This window comes from Folsomia candida, unplaced genomic scaffold, assembly GCF_002217175.1.
Source record: "Folsomia candida strain VU population unplaced genomic scaffold, ASM221717v1 Fcan01_Sc011, whole genome shotgun sequence".
NCBI lineage: Eukaryota > Metazoa > Arthropoda > Collembola > Entomobryomorpha > Isotomidae > Folsomia > Folsomia candida.
The window spans coordinates 3,587,635-3,606,545 of NW_019091203.1; the positions used below are offsets into that span (position 1 = coordinate 3,587,635).

The window sequence follows — 18,911 nt, forward strand, 5'->3', positions numbered from 1 at the left end:
GCTACAACGCCAACTGAGACCTCAGAAACTTCCGCAAGTGATTCACCAACTACACCGACGGCTACAACGCCAACTGAGATCTCGGAAACTTCCCCAAGTGATTCACCAACTACACCGACGGCTACAACGCCAACTGAGACTTCGGAAACTTCCCCAAGTGATTCACCAACTACACCGACGGCTACAACGCCAACTGAGACTTCGGAAACCTCCCCAGGTGATTCACCAACTACACCGACGGCTACAACGCCAACTGAAACCTCGGAAACTTCCTCAAGTGATTCACCAACTACACCGACGGCTACAACGCCAACTGAGACCTCGGAAACTTCCCCAAGTGATTCACCAACTACACCGACGGCTACAACGCCAACTGAGACCTCGGAAACTTCCCCAAGTGATTCAGCCACTACACCGACGGCTACAACGCCAAAGGAGATCTCGGAAACTTCCCCAAGTGATTCACCAACTACACCGACCGCTACAACGCCAACTGAGACCTCGGAAACTTCCGCAAGTGATTCACCAACTACACCCACGGCTACAACGCCAACTGAGACTTCGGAAACTTCCACAAGTGATTCACCAACTACACCGACCGTTGTAACGTCAACTGAGACGGCTGAGACTTCACCAACGGATTCACCAACCACCTCGTACACTGAGATATCGACTAAGGAATCTGTTGCAACCACCTTGAGTCCGGCGACAGTGACGACGTCAGTCACTACACCGTCCCCATTCACCTGTGTGACAGAAGGCACTTTCCCACATGCCAATTGTAATATGTATTATAGATGCATACTCATTATGGGCCAAATGGTCAAATACGAAATGACCTGCCCAGCAAATAGTTACTACAACCAAGTATCTAGATTGTGTGCTCTTGGAACTTGTCAAACAACCACCCCGACAACCATTTCCCCCACCACGGTAATAACCACCATCATAGTGACCACTGACGAAACCACAACTGCCGAAGTAACTAGCACACCTGCAACGACTTTACCTCCCTCAGGCACTACCGCTGAACCAGAAGTGCCTAGCTGTACTGAGCCCGGAGTATTCCCATACCCAGATGATTGTACCCGTTATTTCAGGTGCGTTGAGTTTACCGGAGGCTGGTATATTTACATATATTCATGCCCAGTAGGCAGCTATTTCGACGGTACGATTCCCGGGTGTGTCATTGGAACATGCCCCGCTACACTTCCATCAACCACATTTCGTCCTACAACTACTGAAATTGCGACCATCCCTGACACAACGCTAACCTCAACCACCCAACCTGTATCTACTACCATACCTCCTTTCCAATGCGAATTTGAAGGTACTTTTCCGGATCCTACAAGCTGCACAAGATATAATCGTTGCATAATAATCGCCGGTGTCATGCGCGTGTATACATATACTTGCCCTTCTGGGTCGCATTATGACTCCATCAAGAAATTATGTGTGCTAGGAGATTGTCCAGTCACGTTCCCTCCAACGACAGTGCTTACGACAACCACTGAAGTTGCGACAATACCCGACACCACACCAACCACGATAGCCCCTTTCCAATGCGGTGTCATCGAAGGTACTTTTCCAGAACCGACGGACTGCACAAAGTATAATCGTTGCATACTAATCGCTGGTATCATGCGCGTATATCAATACACTTGTCCTTCTGGGGCGTACTTTGATCCAGTCAAGAAATTATGTGTCATAGGAAATTGTCCATCCACACTCCCTGCAACGACAGCACTTACAACAACTACTGAAACTGCGACCAAACCCACAACATCAATCACGCTAGCGGAGCCAACCACAGCAGCCCCCTTCCAGTGCGGCGTCAGCGAGGGTACTTTCCCCGAACCTACCGACTGTACCAAGTATAACCGATGTATACTAATCGCTGGAGTTATGCGCACATATCAATACACCTGCCCTTCTGGATCTCATTTCGATCCGGTGAAGAACTTATGTGTGGAAGGAAATTGTCCAGCTACAACTCCTTCAACGCCGGTGCTGTCGACTACTACTGTACCCACGACATCAATTTCCCCTACAACCACAGCTGCACCAACGACAGTAGCTCCTTTCCAGTGCGGCGTCACCCAGGGTACCTTTCCCGAACCCACAAACTGCGTAAAATACAACCGTTGTATACTAATCGCTGGGGTCATGCGCGTATATCAATACACCTGCCCCTCTGGATCTTATTTCGATCAGACCAAGAATTTATGTGTCATAGGTACTTGTCCATCTACACCTTCTCCAACGACAGTGCTTCCGACAACTACGACATTAGCAACGACATCAACCACCCCAGCGATGCCAACCACGGTAGCCCCCTTCCAGTGCGGCGACACTGAGGGTACCTTTCCTGAACCTACGGACTGCACAAAATATAATCGATGCATACTAATCGCTGGAGCATTACGGTTATATCAATATACTTGCCCATCTGCATCATATTTTGATCCAGTCAAGAATTTGTGTGTTTTAGGAAATTGTTAATCGAGGTGACTTACACTTTCTATCGCAATGATTAGCACCCTGGAAATATATCCTAGTATCATGCTAACTATATACTTCCTCAATCTTCAAAATTATTGATCTTGCACTTATTAATTAGTTAACCATATTGGGACATTTTGTTATTTACTAAATGATGAACATGTACAGACTTAATTTAATTTTTTTGTAATAAATGAAATATTTACTGTATTTCTGGACATTTGATTGAATGAGTTTAATAAATATGTAAGTTGATTATAACTATTACCATAGATGTGAAGAATTGCACAGGAATTTCGCGTGACTTTGAAACCACCAACCGTTTACTCCATACATGTCTATCTACCGGTTATTTATGAACATTAAATATGTAAGTACATATTTGTATGTATATATTTACGGCGCCTAATCATTAATCATTTATACACATGTACATATTTTACATAATTTTTTCTCATACATACTTGGTTGAAATTGGCTTTTTAAAATGCTATTAGTTTCCTTCTCCCCTTCCTCGTAATTAATAAGACACATGTTTAGCGATTTTAACAATTTTAAACATGTTGTCCTCTTCACGTGAGAACTGAAGGCGAGGATGAAAATGTTGATAAACAAAAAAATTGCACACATACTTATACTGAACCCAATACATAGTCCGACCATAAGTTCCCGTGAATGCATTTCCGGTGATAAAGCCCAAAGTATTAGAGCTATCTGATAGAAATTTTTGTGGATGAACAAGGTATTAATCTTGTTTAGAAATCATAACTTCGTTTTCACAATTTCCTCCACGGGCTTGTACACAAGACATAAGTCGTGGCGAAAACTGCTCGATCGCGGCACGCACGGATTTCCAGGGAAACGCGCCAGATCTTCAGTAAGTGCGACCTCAGCCCTTCCACACTTGGGTGAAATTTAGAGCATATTTGTACCTATAATTTTCACCACCAGTCATAATTTAGGGGATTAAGGTCTGCAGATACTGAGCACCGTTCTACGGATGAAAAAAAGTCATGAAAATTCGTCTGAAGCCAGTTTTGGACAATTTTGCACCTTGCGCAGGAACAGGGTCTTGTTGAAAGGTCCAATGTCGATTTTCGGAGGGTCCAGGGTTCAGGTTATTAACGTTTGGCTTTAGGACACTCTGAAAATAATTCTTGGCTTCAACTTGTACCCTTTGCGGTAAAAAACAGAGATTTCATTTCTCCAGCCAACTTGCTCCCATTCACACCACGGTGATGACTTCGTATTGACTTCCGCATACTTAAACGGATGTCAGACTTCTGTACAACAAATATCTGGCCTTTTTTTCTATTAAATTTTTTGCCAACGGTGAAAAGTCTGAAATACTTTTTGCACGAAAATTGGCGCGTACCATGATCAACCTGTGGCCGTCACGAGTTATGTCTTGTCTAATTGCTCCTGGACGAAATCTTGACAAAGAAGTTATGATTTCTAAACAATATTAATACCTTGTTAATCCATAAAAATTTCGAACAGATAGCTCTAATACTTTGGGATTTATTACCGGAAATGCATTCACGAGAACTTATGACCCCACTATGTAATGTTTTTAGACGAAACGTAGCGTTATTTTGAAATAAATCAAGTATTATCCTCGTCGTAGCGCTGGAAATCAGGTAATTACAAACTTGCAAAATAAAATTTGTATTTTATTTAAACACCATATTTAGATGTACAAAATCAGTGTGTTATGCAGTATTTTGTATGACAGTAGCGGCCTTATTCCGATTTCGATGAACCCGCAATAATATTATAATATTCTAGTAATTATTTGAACAGATTTGTGGAAATAATAAGTTAGACTAACAAAGTGATTGAGAAAAACCGAAATAATTGCCCAATGCAGTAAAAATTACTCTGCATAAAGTATATGTAGCACTCATTTAATATTTTATCAGTATAAATATTATTGCGAAATATGTATACATATCTCCAATATTTTTTGGGAATCTTAAATGTTAACATTTTTACCTCGCTGAGACACGAGGATGTCAATGATTGTATTACAGAATTGTATTACAGAATTAGTAAATGACCAACTAGTAATGTACAGATGCACAGGTAATTTGCAGGTGTGACTGACGAATCCAAACTTTGGACACCTGCACCTGTTGCCAAAACAGGTGCAGGTGTTAAGTTTAATCTGTAATCTTTTGATACTTTGACCATTTCTGGACAGGGTTGTTCCAATCAATAAAACAAGTTTATGATGATTAATTGCTTAATTGGAAAGTTGCTGTATTGCTTTATTCAAATAGTAAATCTTCTGAATAAATTTATTCGTTAATTCAATGGATAAACGTCAGTATTTTGGCCTGTGATTGTATTGCTTTATTGGAAATTCTTAGATTACCAGATCAAATTTTCGGGTGGAAAAAATTCGATCTATTTATGTAATTTGATAAAATTTGGGAAAATGTGTGTATGCATTTCCATACCCGGTTATGTAAATAAATGGCGATGTTAAAATCTAATACCGTAAGATCTTAAAAATTAATTCGTTACACGAAAAAATTAATTAAAATTTTCCATTCTAAATTTTTTGTATACTGAACACTGTAGTCATTCGATTAATTGTACACAAAGCCAACAGGTGCACTATTGATCACTTAATAATAAAATCATTATTGATAAACTGGGAATTTTGTAAAATATTCCTTTAAATTGGCAACCTAAGCCGAATTATGGCAATCATAGTCTCATGAAGCATAGAGACGTAAACATATTTAGATATCCCTTAAGAATGAAAATTACCATAATTTTTGCCGTTCTAATACCCGTCGCACTCGGTGGGGCGGTCGCACCTGGAAGATGTGACTCTGGTAAAAGCAAAAACTGAGATTGGAGGCCTCCCAGCGTATACTCTCCGATTTTGACCAAACTGGCGTTAGCCGGTAACAAATCTAATTAATACAAAATTTTCGAACAAGATCTCCCAGCAACTTTTAAACGTGTAAAATGTGTCAACATGATGTCGCATTATATTAATTAAATTTTCGATCGACTGACACCGGTTATGGTCAAAATCTGATTGTAGATATACGCTGGTTGATCTCCATTATAAGTGAAATTACACAAATGCACTCGGAATTATAAATATTTTCATTCTACAAAATAGGAGATGAGTCGGGGGCCTCGATTCCGGTAAATTTAATCGTTCCATCCTGCATGGCCCCTCCTTGCGTTCTTCGAAAGGGACATACTTACGAGGTTGAGGTGGATTTTGACGTTCGTACGTGTAAATACTTGAAAATTTAAAAAGATTACAATTCCGCTAAAAATCAGGTTTACTTTGTAGCGCGAAATACGAACAATTTAACGGTTAAAGTGACCGGGATAATTGATGGGTTAGAGCTTCCATGGAATGGCGTACCGGTGAATGGTTGTGACGACATCTTGGTCGGCTGGTGTCCCATGGCGGCGGGTATTAATTAATAATTATTAATTGTTACCGATTAAAAATTGGTATATTTGTACAAAAAAAATAGCCGTTCTGTTGAATTAAAGGTGATTACTGGACGTATGGCGTTGCCATAAAGGTGGAACCGATTTACCCCTCGGTAATGATATAAGTCACTCGTTGCGACCAATTAATTATAATTAATTATTTGTCCTTATGATTAATTACTTATAATTAATCATGACATATCTAGTTTGTGTAATACAGCGGGGTAAATTTTTCTCAATTTTTGTGAGAGACTAACCATCGCTCAAACAAACATTGAGACACGCGTGCCATTTAACCTGCCAGGAAGAATTTGACCCAGTTTAATGCGCCGACCATATAGTTATTTTTGAATTGATGAACGCTTCTTGTTTTGTTTCAGACTCCATTAATTGTTAAGTGGCAAATGAGGGACGATACGGGACAAGCCATTTGGTGTTTTCACCTGCCTGCTGAAATAACTGCGTAATAACCGAGTCTTTGTCAGATAGCATGATTAAATAATTAATTCATTACATAATTGCTTTAATCAATAAATATGTACATATTTAAATATGATCACTAAACTGGTACGATTCTTATTACCAAGTAATTTGAAGGATATGCACAAAGCGATAAAGTTCAAGCGAGTTATGTAATTTAATTAAATTCATCAAATTTCAATCAGTGTTTTAGTTAAATAGTCCACTGACAAAATTTTCCAAATTAAACTTTATTCACATAAAAAAATCTTCCATTTTCCTTTTAGTTTGGTGAAAACACGACATAATAAAATAAATATTCAAATATTTTCATGTTGACTTGTGTGAGGAATTTTATACTTTAATCAATAAGGAATTAAGTGGCGTTTTGAATTCTGATCATCATTTTATCCTTTTTGGAACTTTCAGTTCGAAAGTTTTATCAATACAGATGAAGTTTTTACGTACGAAAAATTCACATAATTGAACAAGTATTAAATTACGAATGTTGGAGAATAAGATTCCTAATTGCATCGTGAAGATTTCTGCAAAATCAAAACTCCAACTCTTCCTCATTTTTCTTAATTTTTTTATCCTTACTCGCTGAGTAGAACTGGTTGTACCACCTCCGAAATTTTGTGATTGTTTTATCCTCCGAAAGCAGAACGGGTTTCGACATGTACTGCTTCCTGTTGAGGACTCGAATATCCCGCGTAAGCTAAATCGTACAAAGTAGTAAACACATTATTATACGTGTTTTAAAACAAACTATAAGTGTCTGAGGATTGGCAACGTATCTATCTTCATGGTCAGGTTTTAGCCTCTCAGAAAAAATTTGTCGTCGTTTAATTTAAGAATTCAAACCATCTCTGTCAATTACATATTTTCACCTTGTTACTTATGTGTTTACCTGATTTACAAAAACATCCGCGAAAGACTTAACCGTCATATTGGTAACCCATGGAGACATGTAAATTTTAGCGGTAAAATCAACCAACATGAAATCCCGAGGGGTGAAAGAGATCAATAGCTTGATATCAGCAGTGGGTGTGTTTGCCCTGGTGTGCTGAATTCCTGGCCCGTACTGCAAAGAAAGATGAGAAACTTATTAATACTGGCGATATTCGTGGTGAGGTGTTCGCATGATTAGTAGTAAAATTCGCGATACTTAATGATCCTGATCAACTAAATATGCAATGAGCCAAACTGAATTTACTCAATTTCCGTTGACAAAACAGAAATCGCGAATTTTGCGGACTTATTGCTCCTTATCACGATTAACTATGCACATATTTCTCTAAAGGAATTTTGCCCAATCTCCGTTGGCAAAATGGATATTGCGAATAATTTTGCGACAACTTGACTTTATGATATTAATTAATTTTTTAAGAATAGCGCACCCTTAGTTTTTCTTAAACACTTACGTATATACTATCGAAGGGTAATTTCATAAAGGTATATTTTCCAAAAAGTTGTATTCCTTGAGATGCCGTTGTTTGAGCGGTATGACTCCGCTCACCCATTCCAGCTTCTCACGTGCTTTCGTGAATATGGCGAATGAAGGGGCGAAGAATGCGAAAATTTTTCATATCCCCGGTGAGCAGGTAAAAATCAGAGTGCAGTTCATTAAAGTGGGCGAGATCGGCGTCATTTTCGGGTAAATCCTGGAAAAGTGAATAAATTTTAATAATTGCAACAATAACTTGTAATATCTATAATACGATATTAAAGTTTGAACTTATCAGAGCCAAATCTTTACGAACAGTTTAGCACCAAGCGGTAACAACTTTAATATTGAAAAATTAGTACCCTCGTTACAGTAAAAAAAATTTCGAAATGTAAATATTTTGGAATAATTGTTATGTAGATTTTGGATTATTCGGCAATTCCCAAGTATCCTAACATAAATTTGAATAATATGATTAATCACAAATTAATTTAAATAGTCACCTGGATAAGACAACCTATCTGAACGGAAACGATGGATCGACATTTATAGTTCTTTTCCGTATTTGACAATCCACTCTCCGGATACCATGATGGGCATTGTCCATCTGCGTGATACCAGAGATAAATTGTGTCATCAATTTCCCGGGTCTCCCACATTTTTAGGTTCACGTTGGGCAGCTCTGTGACAGGAAAGAACCAACTTTATGTCAAATATAAGTAGTATACACACCTGTGCACTCTGAAAAATATTGTTACATTTTTGAAAAGTAAGTTCTCTCTGAAGTTAAATGAACTAAAGCCAGAGTAAACAATAACTCTTTATCAAGTCAACTTTACTCTGGATTCAGCATAATTACCTTAATTCAGAGTGAATTCAATTTTTAAAAGGGTAACAGTATTTTTAAGAGTGCACATGTTAGTGTAAACGATTAATTAGTTTTTATGACTGGATACCATTCTTAGCAGAATATGGAACCTTAACCAGCTTTCCATCCTGTTGCCCATCAAAACACCAAGAATGGAAGGGACACTCGATGCAATCACCAAGAACTCGACTCGACACGCCTAAATGCGCCCCCAGGTGGGGACAGTACGCATCTGCGACAAACACGTCGCCACTCGGGCCCCTCCAAGCGACCAAATTTAGACCTGAAGTTTGCACAAAGTTAATAAATTTTTCCACACGGATAATCAAAATATGACTCGCGAATTTTTTTTGCCAGTTCAATCAATAATTTCAATTCCTCGGAAAGTTTTCTTAGAGGTTATTTAATTTATGTATAAATAGTAACATAAACTAATCTGCCAGATAACCTTTCAGATTATTTTGTGGACTATAAAAATTGGTTAAACAGTCGTGTAATTTTTTTTAATCAAGTGTGAAATTTGCACACTTAAATCTTAATACATATTAATTTCCCAAATTAATTTGCACTTTTAACATTAGAATTAACCAGGCTATCCTAGAGTGTCACAAAATTAGTGGGATCCTTTTGCCCTTGGAACGTTAAACAAAATCAGAATAACTTACCTAATACATTAACTTCTTTAGATTCTTGGGGCAAAAGTTGGGCCGAATCCAAAATTCTGAACCACCCGTTCGGATAAGGGTTTGGATAACCACCTACCGCTTCCCTCCGTTTTCTTAATTCATTGATCATAACTCTTTTTTTGAGCCCTTTAAATCCATCCCGTCCAACGTTTTCAAACCCAAGTTGAGTGCAATCCTATTAAAATTTTAAAAATATTTTAACTCAATACGCACATAACCAAATTTAAAAAAACATTAATGTATTTAAATTTCAAACCATTGTCAACTCGTAACTCCCGTGGAAACATTTCTTGTAAAGTATCACCGTCAAGACGAGTAGTGTAAGAGATCCAATCATAAATGTCGTCTCATTAGATAAATAACTAATTAAGACTTCCTGTTTTGAAATTTTGGGGAAAAAATAATCCATAATTATGTATCAACTAGTCAATTGTACATAAATAGGATGTCATAAATATTCCAAAATGGCAAATGTGCTATAATGTTGAACAAAAATTGGATGACAAAATTTGCATGCTTTTATCTGTCTAAATTCTTATAAATGAACCACTCAATATTAAGAATCGGACGTATTTTAATACCAATTTTATGGAGACTTTTATGAAGAATAATCATGGTAATAATACTTATTAATGTGCTACGGCCTGGTCGGGTTGTGCCATAGTGAAAATATAGTAATGGTGACAATGAGACAATAAAGTAAAATAAGCACGTGACACGGTTTTCATACAAATAAATTTATGGATGTGCTTTGCTACGTAATGCAGTGCCATTGGATGGCCTGTACCGATTTTCTGAGGTGCCACGTACCGGACTGATGAAGTCACGTCCCTGTGTTACATTTTTACAGGTTTTCTTATGAATCGCAAAATTGTATGTAATTGTTTTAAACGGAATATTTTTTTAACGTGTCTCTACCTATGTAATTGTATTGTTTGTGTTAAGTTTTTGGTATCTTGTTTTCTTTATCATGTTTTACCGCATTACTTACAGTATTGGGGAACAAATCGGAACAATATTAAATATGCAGCGCTGAATTAGTATTCCTGAAAATATGTCTAAAATTTGAAACTGAATATGATGCGAAATAATACAATTCAATTATTAGTTTCGTAATTTTATTATATATTTTTCCAATCTGTTTATTATTGTCATAAATCAAGTTACAAATTTGTGGCAGATTTTTTCGAAAAAGTAAAATTCCAAACCTGTATCATTCCCAATTTCGACAATGTTGCCATTAAGGCTGTCGCAAATTCCCACTCTCGACAATACGCTTCTCCCCGCATTTCTGCGAATCTTTTTCTCCCCTTGGCAAAATTTGAGGCCCACGCTTGCCACGTTTTTTCATAATGAGGCCCAATATTTTTTAACTCTTCGAGCACAAAATGTCCCTGTGTCGCGGTAATTAGCTCGTTCAAATACGGAAAACGAACCCCGGGATTAAATCCGTTCACATTTCCCATTTTCGAATCGTTTAACCCGTTACATTGCAGCACAAAAAGCCCCTCGGGTTTCAAATATTGGGAAATGTTTGAGAAAAAATCGGCATAATCGGTTCTCCAGACATGTTCGAGAACTTCGATGGCTAAAATTCGGTCGAATTTTTCGACCTTTTCGAGCAAATTTTTACCATCGGAGAGTCTCACGTCGACCGAACTACCGGCACAATTTCGCTTAGCAAATTCGACTTCTTCTCGCAACGTGGTTGTGGTGACGACATGGACGCCGTGCTTGTCGGCGAGGAATTTTGCCATGGAGCCGAAACCGCCGCCAATCTCGAGGATGCGCATGCCACGTGTGAGGCGCAATTGGAGGGCGAGGGAAGCCATCTTGTTGGCCTGCGCGGTGTCCAAAGTGTCGGATGGGGAGAGCCATAAGGCGCAAGAGACGAGAATGTCACTCCCGCAAATTAGCGCTGTTACTTCGGCGTCTAGGGGGAAACATGAGAAAATTTGTATTATCACAATTTTTGCTATAATGTAGTGAATTTTAAACAAATTAAAATTTCTACGTAGTGCCCATATTTTGAGAATTGAACAAATTTTTCGTAAATTGAGAATAAAGAAAGTACAAATTTTTTTATAAACTGTACCCGAATCGTAAATTGGTTCCACCATCTTAACCCGAAACAAGTCGAATTCCAAATAATCCAAGAATTCTTTATATTTTACGACCAAATTGTCCGTGACCTCGTTTCGAAGAATGTTTTCAAACATTTTTTCCAGTTTTATCACTCGGATCCAGCCCTTTTTGTAGCTTTCACACAATCCGAGTAGTGATTTGGAGGCGACTTGAGTGTAAAATCTGGCATCTGCGACGGTGACGATGCCCTTGTTTTCCGCATCGAGACGACACGCGGACTCCACTTGGGGACGGATTAAGGAGGACGGAAGGATTTTAATAACGATGTATTCAATCCAGAGCCAAAAGTGGATTAGGAAGATGAAAATTCGACAAATGGCGTCACGAAACATGGAAAATTCTGGCGTTTTAAGGACAACATTAATAAATTAGATTTTCCTTAAATGTTGTGAAGTTAGCAAATTTAAATTAATTTTATCATTTTAAAATTACTGAATTAGCTAAAATTTATAAATTTTTAGCTCACCAAAAGCAGACAAGGAGATAGGCACCTAAATTTTTTCAGGTTCACTTTGCAAATTTTTTTGGAAACTTGAGAACTTATTTTTTAGAACTCGCGTTGCTGCACTAACAGAGATATCATAAGGACAAGATATCTCTTTGATATGGAATGACGTAATAGGAGAAAATGTGATAATGTAATTTCAATATTTATCCCCCTTTGCATAAGGACTTACAGTTAAAATGGCAAAATAACAATACAATGCTACACGCTGGGCAGGACGTGCCATTGTGTGGTAATACATATATGTTTACACTGCTAAAAATCTGGTAGAGTAACATAGTGCTACATATAACTTGTTACCGGATTGGTAGTGATTTATTTAAATTTTATTGTAAATTTTTCATTGCTATAACATTACTGATCCGTTATTCCCGTTAATATGTATATGTACTCCAGTCGGTAATGATTTAATACCAGTTTTCTATGAGTGTATAATACAACTGATCCTGAATGACATTCACTGTAAGATACGGTTAAGATTTATTGATTTTTTTTCATTTTGAAAATTGTTATGCAGAATAATTCGAATATTTACATAGAAATAAAATTTGTAGATCTCAGGTACAATTTCTCACCTTGGTTGGCATGGATAGGATTTCATTCTACTTTAATTCATGTAAAATACGAACGTAATTAATATTTTATTGCACATTTTCATGGGTATCCCTTACATCTTGTGTAACAGCATTCCCATAACAATAACGAAAATTTGGGCTTGGTACAGTCCCGGCTTTAAGACTTCACCTTTACCACTAACTTCTTTAACAGTGACGTGGTAAAGACCTTTTACCCTGAAAGAAAATCATCAAAATAATAAATACAAAAAAATGTTTGTATGTACACGGCTAGAAATCTAGCATAGTCACACAGGAATTGATTCTTGGTATTAGAGTTGTTACCGCCTGGTACTAAAATTATCTTACTCCTTAAAAATTTACCACCAACAGGGTAAAACTTCAATACCGGGCTATTACTATGCCGTGTTACGTAATTATAATACCATTTTTGTATAGTCATGTAAGCATGAATACCGCGTGGTATTATTTCAATACTGGATTTCTAAATTATTCAAATAAATCAATACCCCGGGGTAAGAATATAGCCTAAACTGGCCGGTCCCACGCTGCAGGCATCGTCACAACTAGTCTTGCAAAAACAGCTCGGTGCGTTTCCCGGGGTCGTGGTGGAGCACGGGCAACCCGACTGTTTTACGGAGATTGTGTCAGAGTAAAACCTCCAGGAGTATGAATGACTGCAATATCCTACAAGTCTCAAGTACAATATTTAAAATTGAAACTCAATTTACTCTTAAATAAATAATGTTACTATTTTGAAAACTAAATGCACTCTAAATTCTGAATTAAGTAAATTATAGGGAACGTCCATCTATTGCGATATAAAAAACGCCGGTTTTAATACCCGCCAACTACTTGTACATGTTAAGCTTGACACGAGTAAGATAAGCAACAGAAAACCACCAACCTTTTAGATGACGTAATATATGGACGGTCCAGTACTAAATCGCGAGTAACCTTAGGATTAGCTTGATGTAGGGTAAGATTTACTCTGGATGTAATACTGTTTACTTGATACAGAATTTAGAGTTCGCTAACTTTTTCAAATTCTAACATTATTTTTAAGGGTGTTCTGACATAATTTTTTTTCTGTACTTTAAATCGAAGAATGAGCGTTACATAATTTATGGACCGCCCCTAGTTGGCTCACCTGGAACTAATTCTTCCTCTGGGCAAACAGGTTGGTTGTTTCCACCATTAACGTAAACGATCAAATCTCCCGCGTCCGTCCGAGTGTCGCCCATTCCCCCACTGTTCGTATAATACAAGTCGACCAAGTCAGCATCAAGCTTTTGGATTACGAGAGGTAGCGGTAGTCCCGCCGTGTTGGCGGGGTCCAATCCCGTAATTCTTCCAATTATGGAGGAATACTGTGACGTGGCATATTTGCCAGCCATGCCGGCTACACAAGTTTAAAAAATTTTCGTCACTTTATGTAAATGTACGATTTACACTTAATATGCACATACCTGTTCACCTTCATTCATTTATATGACTGAGTATGATAGTGAATCGATATGCAATTTCTGTCGTTTCCATAAAAATTAGTGAAGGATACTTTAATTTCAGATGAATGACTGTGAATTAAAGGATTTGTCACCCCTCTCATTTTTAATTTCTACCTGTTCATTTTCATTCATTTGGCTGATTATGATAGTGAATGAAAATGAATTTCCTGTCATTTGAATGAAAATAGCTGAAGGATTTTAGGATGAATGATTGTGAATGAAAAGCTTTCTCACTCGCTTCATTTTTCACCCAACGCTCAATACATGGGGCGAAGTAAGAAATGAAATCAGATGAAGTTAATTGAAATGAGTTTGAACGAAAATGACTCAACATAAATGAAGATCTTTAGTCAGAAATCCAGATGAGTGAATTTTGAATGAATGGAAACTGAAGTTATGAACAGGTATATATGTCTAACTTGACTTGAAGCATGGACAAAAATTACTTGCCGATATGGCTTCCCAAACTGTGGCCAACAATATGAACCATGTTCCAATTGATGTGACCATTCACGCGCAGAAAGTCTAAAAACTGCGCCACCCTTTGACCCACAGGAGAAATATTTGCAACCGCGAGTGGATAAAGGGTTGCCATTGCTTGTGTCAAGTTGCCCCCGAGGAGAGGGGAACGACCCCCGGACATCGATCCCCAATCTAGCACGATTGCGTTTTCTGTTTCGAACCGATGACAATTTTCGAGAGCTAAATACAGATCAAAAATGAAAAATTTCGAACTGAATTTTCAAATTCAGTGAAAAATTTATTACATTTTGTCATCGCCAAGGACATATTTGACGGGTAGGTGGATAAAAATCCGTCAATAATCAGAGTTGTTGGACGAGAATGGAGGAATTTAGAGGCATTTAAGGAATCCAAATTTCCATACGTTATCTCAACTGGAGAGTTGTCACTCCTAAAAAGTTGATTCATAATGATGATTAATCTTGACGGGCCTGGCTTAATGGGATAGGGGGACGTTCACTAATCATGTAGAGAAAAATTTAAATCATGAAAAATCACGATTTTCTAGACATGGCAAATATCTATCCTTAGCTTGTGTGACATATACTCGATATTATTGGGACCTTAGGTCCCTTCCGTCATATAATTCATGAACGTCCCCTACATCAAACTTATCTCTTAATCTATGCACTCTTAATAACTTTCGGACAAATCGTCACCCAATTTGGTCATGATTAAGGAGCCGCTATATCGCTGACCGAAAATAAAACAAAAAATCATAACAAACGAACGTGACTAAAAATATTTAAGTATTAAAAAACGGACATTTTTATTATCCGAATATTAAATCTTTTCTATACGCTAGCGTTGGATAGTGACGTCACCTCTGTTTGGCACGTGAGGTTTTCACCTAGGTATTTTCCTGATCGAAATTAATTAAAGCCATCTTAATCATTACCAAAAATAGTGCACAATTTTAGCACCTCTGACGGTGACGATTTGTCTTCAAATAATTTAGAGTGTATGTATGACTCACCCGAAATAATTGAATTTGAGTGTATTCACATCCGTAGAAACGCCATGATCTTCTTGAGCTGCCGAGAAGCTGACAAGGCAGAGAAAACTTATTACCAGCCAAGACAAGTATGAAATCATTTTTAGAAATTTGTGTGTGTATGAAATTTCTATGCAACCTTGACTGAGCGTTGAATGGTGGTAACTGACACGGATAAGCAAATATGCTTAACAATAAGTACGCACGTCCAGCCAGATAATTGATCTCCTTACAGCGCTAATCTTTGATTAGGACGAAAACATAGTATGGAGCTGTCACACTTAAAAAACGATATCTCGTAATCCATCTGATGGATTACGTGATCATCGGATTAACTGATAAATATGCAATATCCTTTAATCCCAGTAAAATCATTTCTCTCAAATTTACGTAGTCACAAGGCATAATTTATCATACATACATACACACAGAGCGTGCATACGAACAATGGAAATCTCTCAGTGTTTGTTCTCTGATTTTGACACAATTCGTGTCAATCTCTTACAAATTTAATTAGTATGAAACTTGGAAAAGACAGGTCTGGTTCGGCAGAGACACAAATTGTGTATTAGCTTCGAAAAGAAGTAAACGCGCGATAAATTTGAAAAGTGTAAAATTTGTTACTTTTGCATGAACCTCGTTTTCTCCGTTTTGGATGCATATACATATGTACCTCAGCCAAACCTGCCCATTGGGAGACGTGTCCTTTTTAAATTCCATACTAATTAAATTTGTGATCGATTGAGACGAGAAGGGTCAAAATCTCAGAGCATACAGTGGGAGACTTCCATTGTTGTACATACATATGTATGTACGTAATAAGTGATGCAATAATTGCCCAACAAAATGATCAATCTTACACTATGCTTTTGAACTTTATGCACGTAGCCACCTGAATATCATATATTGCAAATGTACGTATGTTGGTAACTCTGACTCGCTTTGAGATATGTACATATGTAATTGACAAATAATTTAATTGCTCTATACAGAGGTTGACAATTTCAGATGAACATATACACATACATACGCATATGCATTAGTAATGTGAAAAAATTGTCATTGCTGTAATTATTCAAAACTGTTCATTGTATGGGGTTCAAACTTTATTTTTGTAAGGTAAATTAAAATATAAATAGGGAAATTTCCAATATTCTAATAATGAACGTTTTGTATAAATATTTAATATTGCCAAACTATGTAAATTGTTGTCGCCCTCATCGTCAGTCTAATATTATTCGCCCTTAATGTATGTATATCTTTATTACTGTGTCTTTCCCAATTCATTGCATACATCGTACAAGTACAACAACAATGGTCTACCATTGGTGACACACTGGTCAATATACCATATATTTAACTATTCTAATATAAAAAACAAGTAAAGATAAATCAGCAGGTGATCATAATCATAAAACAAAATACAATTCCAAGTAAAGAGGTCCAAAATGTGCTCTTCCACAAGTGACATTATAATAAAATAAACAATTTATAAAAATAACATAATCATTAGCACACTTATCTGAGGATAAAAAACCAAAATAGAAATCCAAATTGTAGCCAATACACAGACAGAATTAATAGTGCAATGTTTTTATCCTATTCCATATTCATTAAAATTATTCATACATACTTCATATTTCAAATTAAAACATTTAACTGTATAGTACATTTCATTAAAATGATTTCGTAAAGGATTCAAAATTTTCGCTAATTTGCGCAATAATTTTTCACAATTATCATGTTTGTTAATTCCAAGAGAATCTAATCTGCTTATGAAAACTGGAACACATGTAGGACACGCCCAGTTTTTATGAAGGAAAAAATTACAAAAAGATCTATTTGAAAGTGTAATGTTGCACTCATGTCTATGAAAATCAAATTTTTCGTAGTACTTCGTTACAAACAGATACTGCATTTCTGGGTGGAAAAAAGAGTGTAATTGGGTAAATGTGTCCGTCAAAATTAGGTCGTCATCATCCCCTACTTTGCACTTGGTGTCCTCCTTGTTTCCAATTTGCAGTATGCTTTCTACGTCAAGATAATAAATTCATAACCTTCGTTAATAATACACGCTATATAAATTTCATTATAATTTACTCATGGTTGAGTAAAATTTGCGATAACACAACTGGTTGTGCAAAATTTACCAATTGAAAGTTAAAATTTATCCAACGTGGTAGAAATTTCGCACAACCTTGAGTAAATTTTACCTTTGTTGAGTAAATTTTGCACATTCAGTTGTGTCATCGCAAATTTTACTCAACACTATTTAGAGTGTGCATAACTTATGTTGCTGAAGCAAAGAATGTCCTTACCTAAACAAGATGTGTTACCCGTTCCAATGTCTGTTAGACATTTTACTAAATTCTCTAAGGTAGCCTGGTCTCCATTAGCACTTTTCCAGGAATTTATAATTTCAGAAAATAGTTGAAATCTTGGCTTATGTGTTTGATTTTCAACCCAAAGGCGTATATCCGAAGCCGGGATGTGGACGGGTCCGAGGTGTACGGCAAACTGATACCATTCTCCTAACATGTACGAATTGTTAATTAGTATTTTAATAATTTTCAGTCTTTCTTCGTGAGTGAGTCGACAACCCATGGAAATAATGATCTACAGTTTGTATGTAGATGATGGAATACTCGGGAATTGTAACTTTTTCTGGACAACTTCGTAATAAATTTGAGAGTGCAGGAGTGAATTAATTTTGCTGATGTGGTTAAACAGAATAGCCTGGCACATAAATAAGTAAATGTAGATAAAAGATTATTTGCTCAAGCCTAGTATGCTGGTGGTACCTTTTCGCTGGCGAAAAAATCCAGCGAAAAGGTACAAAAACCAAAGTTCGTGAAAAGTACCAAACGGAATTTTATCTCAACATTTCACTACATTTTTATCTTGTCCTTTCGCTGGGCGGTATATTCGTGGATTTCGGATAAAATATCCAAAATTGGGGAAAGATGAACCAAATCAGCGGCATTGTTAAATGCACCTCAATTCTTTGCAAAAGTTTATTCGTATAATTTCTATTTATTTTCGTCTAATATTATTGTCTAATCTCCATTCATTTTATGTTTTCCAATTCTATCTTCGATATTCGGTGCAGCCGAGGACAATCAATTTTTATACGTATAATAAATGAAATTTAAAATATAGCCTCACTGTGGATTCGGTTTTTTGTCCATCAAAAATTTTATGGAATCCCAAACAACGAAGTACACGTAAA

The 18,911-nt window shown here is 36.9% G+C and overlaps 3 protein-coding genes and 1 long non-coding RNA gene across 7 annotated transcripts; 2 read left to right on the forward strand and 2 right to left on the reverse strand.

The window, feature by feature from the left end:
- The first annotated feature begins 472 nt into the window (after positions 1–472).
- Positions 473–2,766, forward strand: LOC118432908 (mucin-2-like). The gene has a single exon (XM_022103348.2). The coding sequence runs from the start codon at positions 787–789 to the stop codon at positions 2,500–2,502; it is 1,716 nt and encodes a 571-aa protein (XP_021959040.1). The 5' UTR covers positions 473–786; the 3' UTR covers positions 2,503–2,766.
- A 1,259-nt stretch (positions 2,767–4,025) lies between these two features.
- LOC110855095 (NPC intracellular cholesterol transporter 2-like) lies at positions 4,026–6,514 on the forward strand. The gene is made up of 5 exons (XM_035855698.1): positions 4,026–5,348; positions 5,645–5,758; positions 5,825–5,950; positions 6,034–6,086; positions 6,354–6,514. The coding sequence occupies exons 1-5, from the start codon at positions 5,228–5,230 to the stop codon at positions 6,438–6,440; spliced, it is 501 nt and encodes a 166-aa protein (XP_035711591.1). The 5' UTR covers positions 4,026–5,227; the 3' UTR covers positions 6,441–6,514.
- Positions 6,515–12,372: 5,858 nt separating this feature from the next.
- LOC110854990 (pancreatic triacylglycerol lipase) lies at positions 12,373–15,837 on the reverse strand. Of its 4 annotated transcripts, none has more exons than XM_022103423.2 (8): positions 15,665–15,837; positions 14,934–15,079; positions 14,617–14,868; positions 13,809–14,060; positions 13,168–13,345; positions 12,755–12,874; positions 12,659–12,685; positions 12,373–12,543 (listed from the first exon to the last, which is right to left on the reverse strand). In XM_022103423.2, exons 1-8 carry the CDS (start codon positions 15,781–15,783, stop codon positions 12,438–12,440), a joined length of 1,200 nt encoding a protein of 399 aa, XP_021959115.1. In that variant the 5' UTR covers positions 15,784–15,837; the 3' UTR covers positions 12,373–12,437. The 4 variants fall into 4 exon arrangements, with proteins under 4 accessions (XP_021959115.1, XP_021959114.1, XP_035711755.1 ...); XM_022103422.2 differs by having other exon boundaries at positions 12,659–12,688; XM_035855862.1 differs by having other exon boundaries at positions 12,438–12,543; positions 12,619–12,685.
- Positions 15,838–16,775: 938 nt separating this feature from the next.
- On the reverse strand, positions 16,776–18,447 carry LOC118436906. The gene is made up of 2 exons (XR_004835767.1): positions 18,001–18,447; positions 16,776–17,713 (listed from the first exon to the last, which is right to left on the reverse strand). It is a non-coding gene; the product is annotated as an uncharacterized LOC118436906 (long non-coding RNA).
- Between the last annotated feature and the right edge of the window lie 464 nt (positions 18,448–18,911).

Bases quoted from the DNA above. Each gene is read 5' to 3' on its own strand.
- LOC118432908 (XM_022103348.2), top strand. From the start codon at position 787: ATGTATTATAGATGCATACTCATTATGGGCCAAATGGTCAAATACGAA.
- LOC110855095 (XM_035855698.1), top strand. From the start codon at position 5,228: ATGAAGCATAGAGACGTAAACATATTTAGATATCCCTTAAGAATGAAA. The intron at 5,349-5,644 runs GTAAAAGCAAAA...TCTACAAAATAG, and splicing joins ACCTGGAAGATGTGACTCTG to GAGATGAGTCGGGGGCCTCG. The intron at 5,951-6,033 runs GTATTAATTAAT...GTTGAATTAAAG, and splicing joins CTGGTGTCCCATGGCGGCGG to GTGATTACTGGACGTATGGC.
- LOC110854990 (XM_022103422.2), bottom strand. From the start codon at position 15,783: ATGATTTCATACTTGTCTTGGCTGGTAATAAGTTTTCTCTGCCTTGTC. The intron at 14,869-14,933 runs GTAATAAATTTT...ATCTGTATTTAG, and splicing joins GTCCTTGGCGATGACAAAAT to CTCTCGAAAATTGTCATCGG. The intron at 12,689-12,754 runs GTAAGGGATACC...CATGAATTAAAG, and splicing joins GGAATGCTGTTACACAAGAT to TAGAATGAAATCCTATCCAT.